The sequence below is a fragment of the Streptopelia decaocto genome (assembly GCF_964273445.1).
Source record: "Streptopelia decaocto genome assembly, chromosome: 7".
In the NCBI taxonomy this organism is placed as follows: domain Eukaryota; kingdom Metazoa; phylum Chordata; class Aves; order Columbiformes; family Columbidae; genus Streptopelia; species Streptopelia decaocto.
The window spans coordinates 67,131,059-67,149,997 of NC_138661.1; the positions used below are offsets into that span (position 1 = coordinate 67,131,059).

Genomic DNA, 18,939 nt, shown 5'->3' on the forward strand with positions numbered 1-18,939 from the left:
CATCTCTGCCCCAGCCCCTGGCCTCACACAGCACTTTTCTTATAAAGTCCTTTATTTGGAGTGAAAATATAGTTTTTGACCCTGCACTGTAAGGTGGGAGGGGAGAGAGGGAGAGGGAAGAAGCCCCCAAAATATAGGGGGGACAATATTCCACAGTTTGGGGATGGGGGGGGAGCAGATCATGCCCAGTCCCACAGGAAGGGGGCGAAGACCCAACCCCACCCGGGCGGGGAGGACAGGGTGCAGGGGGTGGTGTTTGATCCCAGGAGCAGCCCCCAGCCTGAGGACATGGCGAGGAGCTGGGGGGAGAATGGTCCATGATTTTGGGGGGGGAGATAATGGTCCATGATTTTGGGGGGGCAGCACCCAGTAAGGCAATGGGGGTGAGGGGGGGAGCTGCCAGAGGGGGCGGCCAGCCCTCCGACGGGAGAAGGACCCGGCAGTGGGGTGGGGGGGGACAGACCCCAGTTGTTGGGGGACAGACCCCAGGGAGGAAGGGGAAGGCTCAGGGGACCCTGGGGTGCAGGCGTGGTCCCTGGCAGGTGGGGGCGTCCCTGGGGATGGGGGTCAGTGGTCCCTGGGTGGGGTCAGTGGTCCCTGCTGGGGGTCAGCAGTCCCCGGGGGGGTCCCTAGACATGGCCGTTCTCGAGGCGGCTGAGCTGCTCCTCCAGGCGGGTGATGCGCTGTCCCTGCTCCGCCACCAGCGCCCGCAGAGCCGCCACCTCCTGCAGCACCTCTGCCAGCCGCCCGCCCCCCTGCGCACCCGCGTTAGCCACCCCCACCGCCACCACCCACCCGTCACCCCAGGCTGGCCCCGCCCACACTGACCACACCCACACTGACCACACCCACCGTTCCAGCCTGACCCCACCCACATCACAGACCCCACCCCTGCTTAGACTCACCCACTGCCCCACCCACAGAGACCCCGCCCACCACCCTGCCTTAGCCACACCCATTACCAATTGCCCCGCCCACCTTCCCCAGCTTGGCCCCACCCACTCCAAGGAGCCCACCCATTGCCCCACCCTATAGACCCCACCCACTGAGACCCCACCCACCCACAGACCTTACCCATCTAAAGACCCCACCCAGAGAAACCACCCACTGAGAGCCCACCCCGCACATACCGTGGGCGCAGAGGGGCCGGTGCCCAGGGCCGCGGGGGCGCTGAGGCGGGTGGGCGCGGGCGCGGCGGGGGGCGCGGCGGGCGGTGCGGCGGGGCTGGCAGCGGCGGGGGGGCCGCTGTCGTGCAGCAGCGAGCGGCGGTTCACCTTGAGGTCCCTCTGCTTGCTGGGGACATAGGCCTGGCGCAGGGACACCAGCACCGGCCCCGCCGTCCGTCCCGCCACCCACTCCTCCGCCTCCATCGCCGCCTCGGGGCCCGCTGTGTCGGGGTACAGGTCATCCTGGAAAAGGTCCGACTGCACCCCCCCCCCCCAAAAAAGAATGTCAGAGGGGCTGGTGGGACCCACCTGGGGATCCTCACAGGGACCCCCACCCAGCCCCCATATCCCATCCAGGGACCCCCACACAGCTCCCCCAACAGGGAGCCCCACCCAGCTCCCTGTCTTGCTCTGGAACCCTTATCAGGACCCTTGGGGACGACCCCCTACCTAGCCTGATTAGGACCAGGCACCCAGCACCCAGAGACCCCCACTCAGCCCCCATGTCCCACCCAGGGACCCCTATGAATGCACTTGAGGACCCCCCCACCCAACCTGATTAGGAACCTCCACCCAGAGACCCCCACATCCTACCCAGGGACCCTACTCAACCCTCAACCAGCCTGGTTGGGGACACCCCCTCAGCCCCCTCCCCCTGCCCAGGGACCCCCACCCAACTCTCATGTCCCAAGGAGTGGGGGGTGTCCCTGTCCCCCCCACCCCACACCCCCCAGTCCCCACTGACCTTCCTTGGCACCGTCATGATGATGGGCTCACACTTGCGCTCGTGCAGCTTGTAGAACCTGCCAGGGGGCGCACAAAGGGGGTCATGGGGGGTCAGCGGGAATGGGGGCACCCCGCTTGTCCCCCGCCATGTCCCCACGCCCACCTGGCGATCTCGCACTTGCTGACGTCCAGCCCGCGCTTGGGCATCCAGCCCATGCCCCGCTGGGGCTCCTTGCTGGTGAAGGTGTTGAGAAAGTGGATGTAGGGGGGCTCCTCCGTGATCTCAAAGTACCGGATGCTCGAGTCACCCTGGGGACACGGCATTGGGGGGGTTCACAGGCTGGGGGGGCGGACACAGGTGATGGGGGGGTCACTGTGAGGCCGTACCTTGCCGCAAACGTAGACAACGTTGGTGTCGGGGTCGTAGAAGGGCAGCAGAGCCCCATTGCTGGAGTCCAGCTCCTGCAGCCCCATGGGCTCCTCCAGGTTCTCCTGTGGGGCAGGGTGTCAGCGCCGAGGGACAACGACCCCATGGGACCCCCCCGACATTGTCCCACGGACCCTGCGGGGCGCTCCTCACCGTGTCCCACAACGCCAGCTGCCGCTCGCTCATGCGGCTGAAGCCGGTGGTGAAGATCTTGCCGTCGGCCAAGAAGATGGCGCGCATGGGCCGTGCCCCCTCGTGCGCCCGTTCCTTCTCCTGGGGAGGGGACACAGGGGTCGGTGACACCATCCTGGCACCCCAGGGAGGAGCAGGGGACAAGGCCACCCAAGGGACAGCGGGGAGCACCAGGGGACAAGAGCAGGGCTGGGGGCGGTTCTCCCCCTGAGGACCAGGGCAGGATGGCGCCTTGGGGACACAGGCACGGTGACAGGTCCCCCGGGGACTCACGGCCACCACGGTGCCACGGCGGGGGTCGATGACGCGGACGCTCTTGTCCTTGCAGGCGGTGCAGAAGCGGGAGCCGTCGCGGCTCCAGCTGACGCTGTAGATGAGGTCGGGGTGCAGCCCCTCCAGCCGGTACAGCTCCTCCGCCGTCCCCACATTCCAGATCAGCACCACGTTGTCACAGCCTGGGTGACAACACGGGAAGGGTCACCTCGGCCACATACCCCCTACAGAACACCCCCCGGTCCCGCAGTCCCCCCCATACCTGCGCTGAGCAGGACGTTGCGGGCGGTGGGGTGCCAGGTGACAATGCCCACGCGCTTCGAGTGTCCCTCCAGCACCACCACCGGCTCCGTCAGCGGCTGGCTCAGCCCGTTCTCGGGGATCTGCCACACCTGCCAGGACACAGGGGACAGTAGGGACAGTGGAGGGACACCTGCCAACGCCCCCAAACCCCCGCCGTCCCCTCACCATGACAGTGCAGTCCTCCGAGCCGCTGGCGATGACATAGTCGTTGTGGGGACACCAGTCGATGTCAAGGACGGGACCCGTGTGCCCGCACACCGTGGGGTACGACTTGTCGATGCGCCCGGTCTGGGGACAAAGGGACAAAGTTGAGGCGGGGGGTCACCCACCAGAAAGGTCCCCAAGTCGGCACCCCCCCGGTGTCACCTTGTGCAGGGGGAGGACGAGGAAGGCGCCGCCGCCGCTGGCCTCCACGATGATGGCGACGAAGGAGGGGTTGACGGCGCAGAAGGTGCTGTCCCAGGTGACACGGGACACGCGGATGTCATCGTAGCACTGCTCCGTCTTCACCGGCTGCCCGAAAACGTGACGGAACTTGCTCTGCCGCACCACCTTCCGAAACGACATGGCTGGGGGGCACCCCCCTGCGGGGTCAGCGCCGGGGGAGCCCGGCCAGGGACAGGGGAGGTGGCACTTGGGTCGCCAGCCCTAAGGAGTGGGGGTGTCCCCCGCTAGGGGTCATGGGATGTCAGGGGGGGTTGTCCCTGTCCCCCGCCCTGGGTAAAGGGCGGCTCGGCCCCTCCCGGGAGCGGGAAGTCGGGGTGCCCTGTGCCTGCCGGGCAAACAAACCCCGCCCTGCCCCGCCCCAGTGTGGGGGGGACAAGGGACATCCCTCCCCGGATGGGGACAGGGGTGGCCCCTCCAGAGATGGGGACAAGGACAAGGGTGTCGCCATGGGTTGAGGGATGGGGATTAGAAAGGAGGACGGGGACAGCGCTGGTGGGTCAGGGGACAAAGACAGGGATGGGGACAGGGATGGTCCTGCCGGGTAAGGGGACAGGGATGGGGATGGGGACAGGGATGGTCCCACTGGGTGAAGGGACAGAGATGGGGACAGGGATAGTCCTGCTGGGTAAGGGGACAGGGATGGGGACAAGGATGGCCCTGCTGGGTAAGGGGACAGCGATGGGGACAGGGATGGTCCCAGTGGATAAGGGGACAGGGATGGGGACAGAAAGGAGGAACAGGAACGGCTCCATCAGGTTAGGGGACCAGGGGGACAGGGGTGGGTACAAGGACGGGACAGGGATGGCCCCACTGGGTAAAGGGACAGGGATGGGGACAGAAAGGACAGAGACACGGACGGGCTCACTGGGTAAGGGGACAGGGGTGGGGACAGGGAGGGATGACGCCCAGGGGACGCGGATGGGGGGGACCCCGGGGGTCAGGGCTGGGGACGATGATGGGGATGGGGCCGGGTGGGTCCCCCCAGGCCGGGCCCCGGGGTCGCCCCATCCCCGCGGTGGGACAGCGGGCCCGTCCCCGCACTCACCGGCGGGCGGGCGGGGCCGGGCCGGTGGGAGCGGGCGGCGGCGCGCGGGGCCGGTGCGGCGGGAGGGGGCGGGGGCAGGAAGTGACCGGAGCCCCGCCCCGCCCCGCGCGTGCGCACCGGCACCGGGAGGGGGGGGCGAGGGGGGAGCCGGTACGGGGGGCGGGGGGAACCGTGGGGATCCGCGATCGTGGGGACAGCGGGACCCGGCGCGGCACTGGGGACAGCGGGGTCACCCCGTGGGACACGGTCACCCCGTGGGATAATGTCACCACGTGGGACAGAGTCACCCTGTGGGATAATGTCACCACGTGGGACACGGTCGCCCCGTGGGCACGGTCCCCTGGGACACGGTCACCCCGTGGGATAATGTCACCACGTGGGACAGGGTCACCCTGTGGGACACGGTCCCCGTGGAACACGGTCACCCCGTGGGCAGGGTCACCCTGTGGGACACAGTCCCCATGGGCAGAGCCGCCCCCTGGGGCACAGTCACCCCCTGGGGCAGGGCCAGCCCCCCACGTGGTGTCCGGGCACAGGTCCCCCGTGAGGAACAGTGCCACAGGTCCCCCATGTCCCCACAGGTGGCTGTGCCCCACCGAGGCCCCATCTGCGTGCGTGGATGAAGGGCTCAGCCCACACATGGGGCCACGGTGGGGATGTCCCCAGCTGGGGGCACAGCGGGGACATGGGGAACATGGCCCCATGCCACCCCACAGCCGGGCTGGGTGGGGACAGGAGGGACAGCTCATGGAGATGTTGGTGGGGACCCTACGGGTGCTGGTGGGCGGGTGAGCGTGGTGGGTGGCACAGAGGTGATGGCAGCAGGTGGCACAGGGGTGACAGTGGTGGGTGGCACAGAGGTGATGGCAGCAGGTGGCACAGGGGTGACAGTGGTGGGTGGCACAGAGGTGATGGCAGCAGGTGGCACAGGGGTGACAGTGGTGGGTGGCACAGAGGTGATGGCAGCGGGTGGCACAGGGGTCAGGGTGGCAAGTGACACAGGGGTGATGGCAGCGGATGTCTCAGCGGTGACAGAGGCAGGTGACCCGGGGGTGACAGCAGCAGGTGACACGCAGGCAAGGACAGCCCGCGGCATGTGGGCCAGGTGGTGGCTGGCGCGGGTTCCCAGCAGCAGGTAGAGCCAGGGGTTGACGCAGCTGCTGAGGTTGATGGCCAGTCCCAGCAGGTACAGGAGGTGACCGAAGTGGTCGGGGGCCACCAGCTGCAGCAGCTGGGTGACCTGGAAGGGCAGATGCAGCAGCACGTAGGCGCTCAGTGTGGCTGCCACGATCCGCTGGAAACGGGTCAGCGGGCGGCCGCGCTGCCACCGTGCCACCACCAAGGCGATCCCGTGACACGCCACCACCACGCCGAACGGCACCAGCCCCTCCACCATCACCTCCAGCCACCGCAGGGGCTCCTCCCAGCTCCCCCTCTCGCTGCGGCAAACGGCCCCGCCGGGCCACAGCTCCACAGCCGACGACATGGCCGTGTCCGGCACGCCGCACACCGCCGCCGCCACCCACGCACCCACGCACAGCAGCACCGGTAACCGCGCTGGCCGCCGGCACCGGTACCAGAGCGGGGCGGCCACCAGTAAGCACCGGTCCACGCTGATGGCCGCCAGCAAGAAGAGCCCGCTGTAGTAGCCCAAAGCATAAAGAAACTGGTGGAGGCGGCACAGAGGTGTCCCCAATGTCCACCGGTCACCCTGGGCCACCGACCAGATCTGCAGGATCGAGTTGGTGAGGAAGAGGAAGTCGGAGGCGGCCAGGCTGAAGATGAAGGTGGCCAAGCCCCGGCAGCGCAGCCGCCAGCCCGTCAGCCAGAGGGTGAAGGCGTTGGCCGGCAGCCCCAGCACCGCGCAGACCACCAGCAGCTGCCCGTCCCACGGCAGGGGACCAGGGGGCGGTGGGGACGGCAAGGGGGACAGGGTGACATTCGGCAGCTCCATCACCCCGGCTCCTGCGGGCAGCACGGGCAGTTCAGGGCTGCGGGAAAGAGTGTTACCCTCCCCGTGTCACCCCCTCCCGTGTCACCCCCTCCCATGTCACCCCGTCTCACGTCACCCCCTCCCGTGTCACCCCCTCCCATGCCACCCCCTTCCATGTCACCCTGTCCCATGTCACCCCCTCCCATGCCACCCCCTTCCAAGCCACCCCATTCATGTGGTGACCACCCTGATCCTCCTGACCTGGCTTTCTCCTGCCCTGCCCTCACTTTTGGGGTTCCCCCCACTATGGTATCCCTGTCCTCGACTGGCTGTGTCACCCTGTCCCCACTGTGTCCATCATGCCCCTAGGGACACCCCACCAGTCCTGCCCCGGGGGGTAAATAAAGTAGGACCTACTTGAATGGTGGGGAGCGCTCGGTTGGAGGCGGCGGGCGGGGGGGACCTGGCTGTGGGGTGCCCTATATGTGGGAGGAGGGGGGAGGTGCTGCGGGTTTGAAGCTCCACCCACTATCTCACCCCCCTTCCCCTGGTAGTGAACCCCAAATCTCTCACCCCCCAGCACTGACTCTGTCCCTGTGGGGAGCTCTGGGGCAGCACCTTGGGGTGGCCCCAGCTGTGTCTCAGTTTCCCCCCCTGGTACAGGGCGGGTGCAGGGGGGCCACTTCCCATTGCTGGGCAGCGCAGAGCGGAAGGGGCCCCACTGTCACTGCCCAGGGACGGTGACACGGGGCAGGGGGGCAGCCATGGAGCAGCCCCCCACCTCACCCATTTCTGACCCTGCCCCGGGGCATTGGGTTGGGGGTCCCAGGGCAGCAGGGACCCCCCTGGGTGGGGACATGGGGACATTGGTGCTCGGACAGCGAGTGTGAGCAGGGGCCAGAGTGTCCCCACGATGGCATCTCCCGCCATGCACTGACTTCCTGCTGTCACCCGCCCGCAGCTGTTGCGTCTGGCGATGGTATCGTGGGGACACGGGGGCCACGGGGGGGCCCTGCACCTGCCATGGCACCCACGTCTGTCACGTCCCCGCGGGGGGGACAGGTCCCCAGGCTGGGGATGGGGGTCTGGGCTGGGGACACAGGTGGTGGCCATGGGGTGAGAGCACTGGGGACATGGGCTGGTGCTGGGAACACGCTGGTGGCCACGGGGTGAGTGTTGGGGACATGGGTTGGTGCTGGGAACACACTGGTGGCCACGGGGTGAGTGTTGGGGACATGGTTTGGTGCTGGGGACACCTGTGGTGGCCATGGAGTCAGTACTGGGGACATGGTTTCGTGCTGGGGACATGCTGGTGGCTGTGGGGTGGCAGTGCTGGGGACATGGGCCAGTGCCAGTGCAGGGACACAGCGGGTGGCCCCGGGACACTCCCTGGGGACCCATCCGGTGGCTGGTGGCCAGTGGCCGGTGGCTCTACCCGGGCGTGAGGCCACGGAGGGTGACAGTGGCCATGGGGGGTGACAGTGGCTGGTGGCCGGTGGCCATTTCCTGCCACTAATCAGCACTAATTGGCTTTGCCCGGGAGCCCGCGGGGGGGCCGGGGGGTAAGAGGATTTCCCTGTCACCTCCTTCGGGCTCGGCCGCCGCGGGGTCCCGCTCCCTGCCCACCCATGCCACGCTCCCGCGGGGACAAGGGGACCCCCAAGGACACGGAGACCCCCAGCAAGGGGAAAGGTGGGGGGGAGGGGGGTGAGAAAACCCCCAAACCCTCCGAAACCGGCAGCCCCCCCCCGGCTGGCAGCAAGAGCCCCGGCTCCGAGTCCCGGCACGGCGGCCAGAAGAGCGGCAAGAAGGGACAAGGGGACCCCCACGCCGCTGCCACCAAGACCTACTCGCCCTTCCTCAACACCGTCTTTGGCAAGGTGGGGACAGCTGGGTGGGGACACTGGGTATGGGGGGACATGGTTGGGGATGGTCGGGGAATGGAGGGGACATGGGGGTTCTGGGGTTGGGGACGGGGACAGTCCAGGACCCAGCAGATGGAGGGGACATGGGGACAAAGTCAGGGGTGCTCTACAACCCTGGGGATGGAGGGGACATGGGGGCACCGGGGATGCGGACAGGGACGCTCTGGGATCCTTGGGATGGAGGGAACTTGAGGACAAAATTGGGGGTGCTCTGGGATCCTGGGGATGGAGGGGACATGGGGACAACGTTGGGGGTGCTCTGGGATCCTGGGGATGGAGGGGACATGGGGCCACTAGGGATGGGTACAGTCCGGAACCCTACAGATGGAGGGAACACGGCGACAAAGTTGGGGATGGTCCGGGAGTCTGGGGGTGGAGGGGACACAGGGCATTGGGGATGGTGCTGGGGACCCCCCAGGGCCCTGGGGATGGAGGGGACACCCATGGGGACACGCTGGCTGTCCTCCGCAGGGGGACACATGGTGCCTCCCCATGGGGCACCCTGGGCAGCACCCATGGGTGCTGGGCAAACCCTGGGGGTCCTGGGCAGCTCTGGGTGTGGTGGCAGAGGGGACACAGGGGACAGGGGTGCGCAGGGGGCAGCGAAGGGCTTTGCCTCCAATCCCTCTAATCCCTCCCGCCGGAGTTAATTTTGGCCCCCGCTTAACGAAGGTGACACTGCGGGTTGTGGGGGGTTGGGGTTGAGTTGGGTCTGATTCTGTCCCCACCCCGTGTGTGTCTGTCCCAGGAGCGGGAGCTGTCACCAGAGGAGCTGGATGGTGAGCAGGGGAGGGGACAGTGGGACATGGGGGGCTGGCGTGGGCTGGGGGCATGGGGGGAGCTGACATGGGGACAGTGCCATGGGGACATATGTTGTTGGACAGATCCACCATGGGGTGCAGTGTCATGGGGTGCAGTGCCATGGGGTGCAGTGCCATGGGGACACATGCCAGGAAGGGAAGTGACATGGGGACAGTGCCATGGGGACATATTGTCATGGAGGGATGTGACATGAAGACAGTGCCATGGGGGCACGTGCCACGGAGGGATGTGACATAGTGGCAATGCCAAGGGGACACGTTGTTGGACAGATCTACCATGCAGTGCAGTGTTGTGGGGACACATGCCAGGGGGGAAAGTGACATGGGGAAAGGGCCGTGGGGACATGTGCCATGAAGGGATGTGACATGAGGACAGTGCCATGGGGATATATTGTCATGGAGGGATCTGCTGTGGGACATGGTGCCATGGGGACAGGTGCCATGGAGGGATCTGCCATGGGGTGCAATGCTGTGGGGACACATGCCATGGGGACAGTGCCATGTGGCACAGTACCACGGGGACCCCTCTCATGGTGGGACATCCAGGGAGGAACCTGCCCTGGGCTGATGCGGTGCCGGGGTGACCCCCACACCTGACGGTGTCCCCGCGTGTCCCCAGAGCTGCTGGACGCCTTCAAGGAGTTTGACACGGACCAGGACGGGTACATCAGCTACAAGGACCTGGGCGCCTGCATGCGCACCCTGGGCTACATGCCCACCGAGATGGAGCTCATCGAGATCTCCCAGCACATCAAGATGAGGAGTGAGTGGCTGCCATGGGGACAGGGAGGGGACCGGGGGGACAGGGGACGGGGTGTGGGGTGCTGAGGGTGTCCCTGTCCTGTGCGCAGTGGGTGGCCGTGTGGACTTCGAGGACTTTGTGCAGATGATGGGGCCGAAGCTGCGGGAGGAGACGGCTCACATGGTGGGCGTGAGGGAGCTCAAGATCGCCTTCCGGGAGGTACGGCCACCGCCGCGGGGACCGCGGCCACGGGAGGGACCGTGGGCACGAGGGGACCACGGGGGTGGAGGGGACGGCGGCCCTGGAGAGACCATGGTGGGGACAATGACCATGGGGGTGACCACAGCTATGGGGGGGACAGTGACCACAGGGCAATGGTGATCAAGGGGGTGACCACAAACATGGACGGGACAATAACCACGGGAAGACCATGGGGTGGCCATGTTCACGGAGACGTGGTGACCGTGAAGGTGACCGTGGGCATAGAGGGGACAGTGACCATGGGAAGACCATGGTAGAACAATGACTATGGCGGTGACCATGAGAAGACCATGGGGTGACAGTGACCACAGGGAAATGGTGACCATGGTGGTGACCACAGGCATGGAGGTGACAGTGACTATGGGAAGACCATGGGGCTGACCACAGGCATAGAGGGGACAGTGACCATGGGAAGACCATGGGATGATGGTGACCGTGGGGCTGACCACAGGTGTGGAGATGGTGACCACAAGGAGATCAGGGGGTGACTGTGACCACAGGGAAACAATGACAACGGGGGTGACCACAGGCATGGAGGGGATGATGACCACAGGAAGACCAGAGGATGACAGTGACCGGGGGGAACAGTCACCATGGGGGTGACCATGGTTGTGGAGGGGCTGGTGGCCACAAGAGGACCACGGGGTGGCCGTGGCGGGAGGGGAGGGTGACCCCCCGCCCATGACCGCCGCAGTTCGACATGAACGGGGACGGGGAGATCAGCGGGGCCGAGATGCGGGCGGCCGTGGCGGCGCTGCTGGGGGAGCAGCTCAAGGCGCAGGAGGTGGACGAGATCCTGCAGGACGTGGACCTCAACGGGGACGGGCACGTGGACTTCGATGGTGAGGGGCCCCCACAGTTCCCTGCAGCCCCCCCTGCCCTCCCATAGGGGCCGTGAGGGGGACTCAGTACTGGGTCCCCTCACACCCCCATCCCTCCTCCCGCAGAGTTCGTTATGATGCTGTCATCCCGGTAACGAAGCTTTGGGGCAGGAGGAGGGGACCCCCCACCCCGTCCTTGTCAGGAGGAGGGGACCCCCCCACCACCTCATCCTTGTCAGCAGGAGGGAACCCCTCCACACACCCCATCTTTGTCAGGCGCTCCCTGCTCACACAACCAGCCCAACCTCTCTGCCACCATTAGGGTTCAGAGTGAACAGCCAGAGCTGTGCCCGTGTCTGGGAGCTGGGCAGACACGAGACCCCCCCACCCCAACAGCCCCCGGGGGTGGCGGCAGCGCCGGGGGGGCGCTGGGGGAGCCAATAAACCCCCTTGATCAGAGCCGGAGGTGTCTGTTGGTTGTTGGGGGGGGGACACGGGGTGGGACGTGGGGTGGCACCGTTCCCAGCCCTGACACCCCGAGTCACCTCTGCCCAGGGCTGAGCACGGGGGGGACACAGGGGAGGTCCCAACTGGGGATGCCCACAAAAGGGGGTCCCTGGGCACCCCCAAAAAGCCACATTCAAGCAGGGAGTTTTGGCTCCACTGGGGCTTGAACCCAGGACCTTCTGCGTGTAAAGCAGACGTGATCACCCCTACACCATGGAGCCGGCCAGGGGGGGCTCCCTCAGCCCCCCAATCCAGCAGGGGACCTGGGGAGATACTGGAGACACCCCCCAAAATCCCTGCCACTTTGGGGTCCCAAGGGAAAGTGTGTTGGGTTCTTAATGGGGGGGGCAAATGTTGGGGGTTCGAGTCCACCAGCCTTTGCTGGGGAGGGGGGGACACACACAGGGACCGCCAGGACAGACCCCCCTGGGTCAGCACGGGGGGACTGGGGGACAAACACCCCAGGGGCTGTGGGGTCACCCTGTGGACAAGTGTCCCGCCATGGGTTTGACCCCCACGGTTCCCTTTTTTGGGGGGGAAGTGGCAACAGCGCCAGGGAGCCCCCAGGGCAGGGTGGCACTTGGGGGGGATGGACAGGGGGTGCTTGGGGGTGGAGCCATGTCCCCAGGGTGGGGGGCAAGGTGGCACCTGGGGACTTGCAGCGATGGGGGGGACAAGGACGCTGGGCCCCCACAATAGCATTGGGGGACACATTTTGGGGGGGCCCATGATGGCAGCACATCTATGAGAAGGAAGGAGGATGAAGGCTGGGGAGTATGTGCCCCCCCAGACACCCCCAGAGCTGCCTGAGTAGCTCAGCCAGCAGAGCATCAGACTTTTAATCTGAGGGTCCATGGTTCAAGTCCCTGTTTGGGTGCTGCTCCCCCCACTTTTTTGGGGGTGCAGGGGGGGCCCTCAGCTCCCCCCTGTGTCCTGGTAACATGGCCCACCTCCACCCCCCCCAATCAGCACCCACCCCCCCAACAGAACAGGCACAGCCAGGCTGGGGCATTCACAGATTTTAATTTAGTTGTTTTCCTGGAGGGAGGTGGAAAAAACCAAATAAAAAGAAAGAAAAAAACAAAAAAAAAACCAAAAAAAAAGGCATCATATCCCCCCCCACTTTTCAAGTTTGGGGGTGCAGAGTCACCCCGCCCAGCCTTCCCCCCCTCCCAGCCCCTGTAGTGTTTGGGGTGCAGGGGCCCGCTGCTCCCCGGAGATGGATGGGAGAGACCCCCCCAAAAAAACCCAGGACCTCCCCCTGCCCTACACAACCTCTGGGGAAGGCACCTGGGGGGGGGGACACCCCCAAAGTGTGTGTGGGGGGCCGGGTACCCCCTCCCCGGAGTGCTGCAGGAAAAGGGGACCCTGGTTGCTCTCTACATATATATAATATACACCTATAGAACAGACTGTGGGGCGGAGTCTGACCCCCCCCCCCCAGCACCCCAAAGCCTGGGGGAGGGGGGCAAAGGGGACATGAAAAGAAAAGGGGGGGGCAGAGACCAAGGCCAGCCTCGGGCTCACCCCGCTGCACCCACCGCCCAGGGGGGCCGTGCCCCCCATCCTCGGGGGCTGCTCAGGGAGAGAGACACCCCCCCCCCCCCCTTAAAAATCAGGCCGGGGAGCAGGGGGGCTGTTCCACCACGGCATCAAGGTCAGTTTGGATGGGCTAAGGCAACCCCGGCAGGCGCTCGCGGCCACGGACAGACGGACAGAGTGGGGGGGCCGCAATGAGCGCCCCCCCCCAGCATCCGCCTGGCTTTTTTGTGTGTCCCCCCCCCCCAGCTCAAAAAATGTCCGGACACAAGCTCCAGTCCTGCTTGTCCTTGCTCTCCCAGTACCCCCCCTTGTAGATGTGCGCCAGCTCCTGCGTCACCGGGTCCTTCCTGCGCTCGAACCACAGCGGCTTGTAGGGGTCGTAGGGTGTCCCTGGGGGGCACAAATTGGGGTGAGCGCCGGGGGGGCACACAGGGAGCTTGGGGAGGGGGGGAAGCCCTTTTTTACCGTCCTCGGTGGCGCGGGCGGCTTCGGCCTCGCGCTTTTTGCGGGAGAGCCGCTGTTTCTCCTCCAGCCGCTGCTTCTCGGCGTTGGCCTCGTCCCAGCGGCCGTTCTCCATCAGGCGCTGGTCGGGGCGGCGGCGGCTGTCGGTGGGGGCCGTCCCGCTCTCGGGGGCGTTCAGCGTCAGCGCCAGCTCCGAAAAATAGTACATGTTCTCCGCGTACTTCCTATGGGGCAGGGACGGTGACAAAACTCAGCCTCGGGGACAAGTCTCACTCCCAAACAAATCTCAGCGCGTCCAGCAGCAGTATTTACACCCAAACCATCCAAACCAGCCCGCCGCCGCAGCTTTGGGGACACTTTGCGTTGTGTCCCCAGCACTCACGGGAGGGGGTTTCTCTTCCACAGCAGCACCCGGGTGTCCTCGGCGTCGTGGGGTCTCTGCCGTCCCTCCACTGCGCTGTCCCCAGCGCCCATCGGTACCTTGTAACACTCCATCTTCTCGTCCCACGTACCCATGAGGACAAAATGTACCTTCCCCGCGGGGTCTGTCACCTCCCCGGTGACCTGCGGGGACAGGGGACAGCCTGAATGGGGACACCCAGGAGCCAGCAGCACCCCGGCGCGTCCCACGTTGTCCCCCCGTCCCTACCTTCCTCGCCACATCCCGTGAGAAGTAGCTGTAAGGGACAAACTTGAGGTTGCACTTGTCACCCGTCTTGTGGTTGACGATCTCGATTTCCCCCGACTGTGGAAGAGGAGACGCTCAGAGAGAGGAAACTGAGGCACAGGGGGAAACTGAGGCACAGAACCAGCACAAAGGGGTTCCCGGGAAGCCTCATCGCCGCATTTTTACCCCACCTGGTCTATCCAGAGCTTCCCCACGATGATGTTGTGCACGGTGGTGGTGACTTTTTTCCACGTGTAGTGGTTGCCCGAAGAGTGGAAGACGCAGTGGATGGTACCTGAGGAGGGACGTTGAGTTAGGGACAGTCCCTTCAGTCCCCAAACCCTGACATTTCCCCCTCCTGAGTGTCTCCCCGCTCACCCAGAGGCATGATGGAGAGATATTTGCCCCGAAATTTGCTGGTGATTTTAATTTCCTGACGAAGCGTCCAACCGTTTTTGGAGTCGGCGTGATGAGCGGCGGCTGGAGGGTGGTGGCTCACCTGGGGGGACAAGGGGACAAAAATCAGCGCTGGCCACCCCCATGGCAGCGGAGGGGGTGGGAGAAGCATGTTTGGGGGTACCTGCTCGCACAGGGAGCGATAACCGTTCTCCTCCAGCCGATCCAGCTCAAAAGTTTCCCCCAGAAGGGGGTTGAAGGGTTTGCTGGTGCGGAAAACCGTGGTGGAATAGGAGGAAACGGTGAAAGCCGCCACGTAACACAGCTGCTCCAGAGAGCTCTCGCATTTGGCCGCTCGGTCCAGCAGCTCGTGGTACTCCAGGTCCTCGGTCAGACGCTGCAGCATGGACAGGGGCTCGTTGAAGTTCACCTGGAGGGGACAAAGAGGTTAATGGGGGGTCTCTGTGTGCCCCGTGCCCCACCAAGAGCCCCCGCTCCGCTCACCGGCATCGGGATTTTGGACAACTCCTTCCCGATGCAGTTTTTCATGATGCTCCAGAGGTTGAGGCTGTAGTTGGGTTTGTAGGGGATGCGGGTTCTCTTCTCCTTCTTAGTGTCTTCTACCTGGTGCTTGTACTGGGGACGGGGTGGAACAAAGGCTGTTGTGACCCCCCCACGGGAACTGGGGCTCCCCCCGTTCCTCTGCGACCAGCTCTGCTCACAGCACCCCCGGTCCCACCTGCTCATCCAGGCTGATGTCGCTGCTGGTGCCGCTGATGTTGCTGCCGGTGCGTCTGGGGGGGGTGAGAGGGGCAGAATCAGTCCTGGGGGGGCAGAATCAGCCCCGGGGGGGGGTACAGAATCAGTCCTTGGGGTGCAGCCCCACAAACCACCACTTACTTGTGGCCCATGCTCTCCGGCATGGGGATGATCTCTGGGGCATCAAAGAACTCGTTGTCATCGTCCTCGTCGCTCAGGTCTCCTTTTGCGGCGCAGCACGGATCTGGGGAGGGGGGGACAGGGGCAGGTGAGCTCAAAATTCCCCCCAGAGGGTCCCCTGTCACCTCCCGCCAGCTGAGGGGACACTGAGAAGGGACAAAGAATGTTTAAGGAGGAGCGAGAGCAAAGTAAATGAGGTTTTGCAGCTGTAGGTGCCATAAGCCATGCGGGAGGGACCGGACAGCCCTGTTGCTTGGGGACAGCGATGTGACAGCAGCTAAGCTGCGCTCAGGAGCAGGATGGGGAGCAGCCGGTACCTTTGGCAGAGCCGGCGGTGCCGGGCGCGGTGGCGGGCAGGACGGTGGCGCCGCGGAAAGCCCTCTCCAGGTGGTTGTGCTGCTTGGCAAGTTGCTCCAGCGTCTCCTCCAGCCAGATCCGCTGATCCCGTTCGTGCTGGAGCGATTTTTGCCACTTCTTGCTGTGCGTCTGGGCCAGCAGCAAAAAATCCCGACAAGCCTGCGGGGAAACGGAGCCGCGTCACCGTCTGGTCCACGTTTTAGGGGTGAAACCCCCCCCCAGGGCCCCCGTGGGGCGCGGGACTCACGTTGATCATGGCGTTGGAGGTGATGCGGAAGAGGGTGGCTCGTTCGTTGACCTGTTTGATCTTCTCGGTGCTCTCGGCCGGGAGGCGCAGGGTCTCCAGCTCGCTGAGCGAGCGCTGCAGGGCCGTGCCGTGCTTGGCGATCAGGTCGTTGCAGGTGCTCAGATCCTCCACTTTGCTGGACAGGGTGCGTAACGTGTTCTGCAGCTCCGTCTTGTCCGTCTGTGACACCGACTCGTCACCGGAGTCATCTGCCAGCGGGAAGGGATGTTAGCGAGGCTGCATGGGGTATATCGGGAACAATTTCTTGCCCAAAGGGCTGTGGGGCATTGGAACAGGCTGCCCAGGGCAGTGCTGGAGTCACCATCCCTGGAGGGCTGGACAGATGGACATGAGGTTCTCAGGACATGGGGCAGTACCAGGGGTGGGGGAACGGTTGGACTCGATGGTCTCGAGGGTCTTTTCCAACCAAAACACTTCTATAATTCTACGGTACTCTTTTCCCAACAAAGGGGGAAGAAGGAGAAGCTGCACACTGGGAAGAAGAAGCCCCCAAATTCCCCCACCGAGGGCTGGGAGCCACACGTGGGTGCTCCCGGTGACTGTCACAGCGTCCTGAACGGCGATGCCAGAGCAGGGAGTGCCAGCTCGGAGCAGATGGTCGATGTCCTGGCACAGCAGTGATTGCGCCAGCGAGCAAACATGTGCCAGGGCTGCCGCGGCCAGAGCCGGGCAGGGGGAAGGCGGCTCCGCACCGGCGGGCAGGAGAGCCCTGACAAACCGTGCGGGAGGGGCAACGGGGGACAACAGGTTTGGAGGAGGTTTGGGAACAGAGAGGGGACATGGGGACATGTCTGGAAGCAGAAAACAGCCCCCGTGTTCAAGGAGAGGGACCCACCGGGATGTCTCTCTCTACAACTATCTGAAAGGATTTTGGAGCCGGGGGGGTCGGGCTCTGCTCCCCAGGAACAAGAGATGAGAGGAAATGGCCTCAAGTTGCGCCAGGGGAGGTTGAGGTTGGATCTGGGGAACAATTTCTTCCCCAAAGGGCTGTGGGGCATTGGAACAGGCTGCCCAGGGCAGTGCTGGAGTCACCATCCCTGGAGGGTTGGACAGACGGACATGAGGTTCTCAGGACACGGGGCAGTGCCAGGGGTGGGGGAACGGTTGGACTCTGATCTCGAGGGGCTTTTCCACCCAAAATGATTGTGCCGCAAGGTCTGACACACTGCCCGGCTTCGGGGGAGCAGGGGACACCCCGGGGTGGTGGCTGTACCTGACTCCTCCAGCATCTTGACGGCTTTGGCCTTGGCCAGCTCCAGGGCGGTGACCCAGCGCTGCCGCTCCACCTCCGAGCTGGCCTTCAGGTGGTAGGTCTGGGCCCCCCCGTTGGAGATGATGAAGTTGCAGGAATCCTCCACCGTGATGTTGGCCGTGGCCAGGTTGATGGTGCCGCGGCAGGTGTGCCGCATCTCCGCCTTGGAGCTGCGCGCAACGGGGGGACGGTGAGGGACGAAAGGGGGGAACCAAACCCCTGGGGGGGCCCTGGCGCTCCCCACCCCATCCTGGGGCTATTAATAGAGCAGCGGCGGGTGTGCCAAGGCGTGGGGTTTCACGGCCGGAACGTGGCCAAGGTTCCGGCGCCGCTTTGGGGGGAGAACACGGAGAGGGGGCACAACCCTGACCCCCCGCGCTCCCCCCGGTGCCTCCGTCCCCGTCCCGTCCCCCGGCGGAGGGCGCAGTCCGGGCGCCGCGGGGCCGTGCCGGCCCGGCACACCCTTCCACGTCACCGCGGCCGCTGGGACGGATGCGAAAGAGCCGCCCGGGACCCCCCAGCCCGGCCCGGTGTCCCCCCCGCCCGCGGGCCTGTAACCGGAGCCGGCAGCTGCTTCAGGGCTCCGGTTCCCTCATAAATAACGGAGGAGCCCAGAGCGACCGGGCTCGGGTGTCCCCGCGGGGACCGAGCGGTGACACGGGGCGGGGGGGCCGGTAACGCTGCTGCCCCCCCCGCCTGGTTCCCACCCCCGGTGTCCCGGCGGGCAGGGGATGCGGGGAACAGCCCCGGGACCGCCCGCTCCGCCCGGGCACGGAGGGACCGGCCCTGCCCGCCCACCGGCACCGGCGGACACACCGGCCGGGCCCAAGGTCACGGGGGAGCCCCGGGGGGGCGGCGGGGCCGGGTCCCGGTGTCGGGGCGGGTTCCCCCGGTTCCGTACCGGTAGTAGCTGAGGAGGCCGTTGCTGAGCACGAACCAGCGGCGCTGGTAGCCCTTGATGTAGTTGGTCCATTTGAAGAGCCAGCCCTCGCGCGCCGAACCGGACCCGGTACCGCCCGCCCCGGAACCGCCGCCGCCCCCCGCCGCTGCCACCGCCCCCGGGCCCGCCCCGCCGCCCGCCGCCGGGGAGGGCAGAGCGGGGGCCGCCCCCGGGGCCGCGGGCAGCGCCATGGGCCCGGGCAGCGCCGTGGCCGCCGCCGCCACCGCCGGGCCGGGGCCCGCGGCCGCCGCGCGCAGCTCCGCCATCACCGCCGCCGCCACCGCCCCGCCGGCGTCACCGCCCCGCCCCCCCGGCCGCGCCCCATTGGCGGAGGCGGCCGCCGCTCGCCCCGCCCCGACGGGAGGATTGGTGGAGTCGCCGGCGCGGGGCGGTGCTTGAGTTTCTATTGGATGCTGTCACGCCTGCGCTGAAGGCGGCGCGGCCGCGCCCCGCCCCCGCATTCTCACTGGTCATTTGGCTTGTCTGTC

At 66.0% G+C, this 18,939-nt stretch overlaps 4 protein-coding genes across 6 annotated transcripts; 1 reads left to right on the top strand and 3 right to left on the bottom strand.

Moving 5' to 3' along the window:
* Positions 1–40: 40 nt before the first annotated feature.
* On the bottom strand, positions 41–4,645 carry CORO1B (coronin 1B). The gene is made up of 11 exons (XM_082057442.1): positions 4,580–4,645; positions 3,454–3,656; positions 3,253–3,375; positions 3,047–3,176; positions 2,785–2,966; positions 2,473–2,592; positions 2,280–2,384; positions 2,056–2,201; positions 1,912–1,969; positions 1,131–1,424; positions 41–755 (listed from the first exon to the last, which is right to left on the bottom strand). Exons 2-11 carry the CDS (start codon positions 3,652–3,654, stop codon positions 630–632), a joined length of 1,485 nt encoding a protein of 494 aa, XP_081913568.1. The 5' UTR covers positions 3,655–3,656; positions 4,580–4,645; the 3' UTR covers positions 41–629.
* Positions 4,646–4,688: 43 nt separating this feature from the next.
* Positions 4,689–6,967, bottom strand: GPR152 (G protein-coupled receptor 152). The gene is made up of 2 exons (XM_082057443.1): positions 6,930–6,967; positions 4,689–6,544 (listed from the first exon to the last, which is right to left on the bottom strand). The coding sequence occupies exon 2, from the start codon at positions 6,531–6,533 to the stop codon at positions 5,325–5,327; it is 1,209 nt and encodes a 402-aa protein (XP_081913569.1). The 5' UTR covers positions 6,534–6,544; positions 6,930–6,967; the 3' UTR covers positions 4,689–5,324.
* Positions 6,968–7,531: 564 nt separating this feature from the next.
* On the top strand, positions 7,532–11,526 carry CABP4 (calcium binding protein 4). 3 transcript variants are annotated; one of them, XM_082058092.1, is made up of 7 exons: positions 7,532–7,681; positions 8,272–8,392; positions 9,186–9,216; positions 9,878–10,021; positions 10,110–10,219; positions 10,956–11,103; positions 11,209–11,526. In XM_082058092.1, the coding sequence occupies exons 1-7, from the start codon at positions 7,536–7,538 to the stop codon at positions 11,235–11,237; spliced, it is 729 nt and encodes a 242-aa protein (XP_081914218.1). In that variant the 5' UTR covers positions 7,532–7,535; the 3' UTR covers positions 11,238–11,526. The 3 variants fall into 3 exon arrangements, with proteins under 3 accessions (XP_081914218.1, XP_081914220.1, XP_081914219.1); XM_082058094.1 differs by having other exon boundaries at positions 7,554–7,681; positions 8,254–8,392; XM_082058093.1 differs by lacking the exon at positions 7,532–7,681 and having other exon boundaries at positions 7,849–8,392.
* A 1,139-nt stretch (positions 11,527–12,665) lies between these two features.
* On the bottom strand, positions 12,666–18,717 carry OSBP (oxysterol binding protein; the record flags this gene model as incomplete). The annotated part of the gene is made up of 14 exons (XM_082057866.1): positions 12,666–13,521; positions 13,597–13,817; positions 13,976–14,157; positions 14,243–14,338; positions 14,452–14,555; positions 14,639–14,759; positions 14,841–15,086; positions 15,161–15,292; positions 15,396–15,450; positions 15,557–15,659; positions 15,913–16,111; positions 16,200–16,447; positions 17,473–17,681; positions 18,413–18,717. 14 exons carry the CDS (start codon positions 18,715–18,717, stop codon positions 13,379–13,381), a joined length of 2,364 nt encoding a protein of 787 aa, XP_081913992.1. The 3' UTR covers positions 12,666–13,378.
* Positions 18,718–18,939: the final 222 nt, after the last annotated feature.

What these genes read in the sequence shown, in the direction of transcription:
- CORO1B (XM_082057442.1), bottom strand. Translation starts at nt 3,654, where the DNA reads ATGTCGTTTCGGAAGGTGGTGCGGCAGAGCAAGTTCCGTCACGTTTTC. An exon ending in TCGTCCTCCCCCTGCACAAG is followed by an intron (nt 3,376 to 3,453) that starts GTGACACCGGGG and finishes CTTTGTCCCCAG; the next exon opens with ACCGGGCGCATCGACAAGTC. An exon ending in GCCGTGGCACCGTGGTGGCC is followed by an intron (nt 2,593 to 2,784) that starts GTGAGTCCCCGG and finishes TCCCCTCCCCAG; the next exon opens with GAGAAGGAACGGGCGCACGA.
- GPR152 (XM_082057443.1), bottom strand. Translation starts at nt 6,533, where the DNA reads ATGGAGCTGCCGAATGTCACCCTGTCCCCCTTGCCGTCCCCACCGCCC.
- CABP4 (XM_082058092.1), top strand. Translation starts at nt 7,536, where the DNA reads ATGGCACCCACGTCTGTCACGTCCCCGCGGGGGGGACAGGTCCCCAGG. An exon ending in TCAACACCGTCTTTGGCAAG is followed by an intron (nt 8,393 to 9,185) that starts GTGGGGACAGCT and finishes TGTCTGTCCCAG; the next exon opens with GAGCGGGAGCTGTCACCAGA. An exon ending in CCAGCACATCAAGATGAGGA is followed by an intron (nt 10,022 to 10,109) that starts GTGAGTGGCTGC and finishes TCCTGTGCGCAG; the next exon opens with TGGGTGGCCGTGTGGACTTC.